This window comes from Echinops telfairi, unplaced genomic scaffold (genome assembly GCF_000313985.2).
Source record: "Echinops telfairi isolate 266 unplaced genomic scaffold, ASM31398v2 ScPeMD7_5;HRSCAF=22, whole genome shotgun sequence".
In the NCBI taxonomy this organism is placed as follows: domain Eukaryota; kingdom Metazoa; phylum Chordata; class Mammalia; order Afrosoricida; family Tenrecidae; genus Echinops; species Echinops telfairi.
Window position 1 is genome coordinate 29,352,451 of NW_022103901.1, and position 2,062 is coordinate 29,354,512.

General features: G+C 58.1%; 1 protein-coding gene across 1 annotated transcript in view; it reads right to left on the minus strand.

Annotated features, from left to right (window-relative positions):
* Nucleotides 1-1,088: 1,088 nt before the first annotated feature.
* The window catches only part of LMF1 (lipase maturation factor 1), a 37,433-nt gene continuing 36,459 nt past the window's right edge, over nt 1,089-2,062 (minus strand). Inside the window, exons 8-9 of the mRNA XM_045286020.1 lie at nt 1,882-2,029; nt 1,089-1,404 (exon numbers count right to left, since the gene is read on the minus strand). Of these exons, the coding sequence (XP_045141955.1) occupies nt 1,230-1,404; nt 1,882-2,029 (323 nt within the window). The 3' untranslated portion in view covers nt 1,089-1,229. The remainder of the gene's footprint in view (nt 1,405-1,881; nt 2,030-2,062) is intronic.

Genomic DNA, 2,062 nt, shown 5'->3' on the forward strand with positions numbered 1-2,062 from the left:
ATAAAAAACGTGGGTCCTAAGAAAGGTTTTTGAAAAGAATCATCATGAGGAACTGGTTAACTGTGTTATCGATGTTGTTGACGGTAATTTAGTAAACCCTTTTAGAAAACAGTTAAGGAAATGCCAACAGCAGACCACATTAGACAGAATTTTTTTTTAGAGGAAGCCAGCCAGGTCCTAGTGAAAAAGCAAAGAAGGGAAAAACCTCCTGAGAAGCAGCCACCAGTCGATTTGAGGGAAGGGGATTCCGTTCCACACACTGCCTCTCTCTCCACACCCGTGTCCACAGATCCAGATCCTCATCCGCCTCAAGGTATGGGCCACGTAGTTGTTGAAAGCTCTTTTTAATGTTGTGTTTCTGATTTAAATTATATCATTTAACTCTGAACTTATTTACGTTGAAATTTCTGTGTAATGGATTAATCCATTTGTTATTCCTTATGGGAAAAAATGATTCGGAGGTCGATGGCATTGCATCTCGACGCTCTTTCTAGAACGGATTAGTGTTGAGGTCCGGGGTTCTACTGTGTATGTGTATATGAGGTGTGTTCATGTGTGTGTGTGGTGTGGTATGTGGACAGACAGGAGTGCAGCTGCCTCAGCAGGAGGTCGGGGGTCTCAGACATGGCTCAGCTGCTCCCAGGCCACCCGAGCGCCAGGCCGTGTGAGCGTGGTCTCACTGGGCTCTGAGACGGGCTGGCGGGCGTGGTGCCGGCGTCTCAGCAGAGGGGTCTTGGGTGCGTGCTGAGAGAGTATCTGTAGAGTCAGGGCCACAGGGACAGGGCAGAGGGCTAAGCACATGGACCAGGACCTCCAGGCCCTGCCACCCCGAGCCCCCCCCCAACATACTAAGTGACCCAGGAGGGACTGTGGCCAGAGAAGGCTGGGGCTGGAACCAAGTGCCCACGTCCACTTGGGCACATGGCAACCTCGGCCTGGGGACTCCCTGTGCAACCCCTTCGGCAGTGTGCCCCTCCAAGCTTCCCCTACCTCCCCAAGTCAGCATCCCTCTCTGGGAGCCCTCCCTTGGCAGCGTGCCCAACACAGAGGGGAATGGGGCCTCAGACCAGACTTGCATGTAGGGAGGGTGGGGGCAGAGCTGGGGGACACCCCGTGGTGCCCTCCTCAGTTCACTTTATTAGAAACAAGTAGAGTAAGGCAGGCGGGGTCCATGTCGGGTCACTCGCCCCAGCCCAGCCGCTTCGCCGTGGTCTTGTCGGTGCAGTCCCCTAAGCGAGCTCTGGGTGTGGCCACTCCCTGGCCTCAAAGTAGCCCTTCAGGTCCCTGAGGCTGAGAGGGGGAAAGTAGGGGCCGATCCTCTTGCGGACCCACCACTCACCCTGGTTGGCGTGCAGGCCCCCGGGGCGGCTGAACTTGTAGCGGTAATGCTCGGCGCGGACCCACCTGTGGGGGCCAGTGGGGTCAGCGAGGTCTGCCCAGAGCCCAGCCCCCTGCCCAGAGACTTCGAATTGGGGCCCGAGAGCTGCAGATCTCAGGGGACCTACGTTTGTGGTTCCAGGTCCCCTGTAGGAGGGCAGGGCCATGTGACCGGCCATGTGACCGCAGGCCTTCTCTGCCCTCCTGTGGTCAGTTCCCCTAAGTGGTGACATCCTGGGGTAAATCCAGCCACCCCATGGGGACCCTCATTGCTCCCCACGTGAGTGAGATAATGGGCAGAGAGCTCCCACCTCACGGACTCTGCTCGCCCTGTACTCTGACCTCTGATCCTCCACTTTCCGGGGTGGGGGTGGGGTGGGCTGACCAGCAGGCCCTCTCACGCCCCTCCCATATGCTGGCTGGGCATTGTAGACCCTAGGGAGCATCCTCCCTCTCCCACATTCCCAGAGCTAAGCCTGACCCAGGCAGGGGGCTACGTCTCACCTTGGGGGTGCTCTGCCCTCGAACGGGTTGTGGGCCAGCAGGGACAGGGCCTGGGCATCGTTGGTCAGCAGCTTGCCGGCCAGGTGGATGACCCACTCATGCTCCTCGTAGGTCTGTGTGGAGGGGAGGGGAGAGGCTGGCCAGTGCGCTGGCAGCATGGGAGGCTGCATTTAGGGCTCCC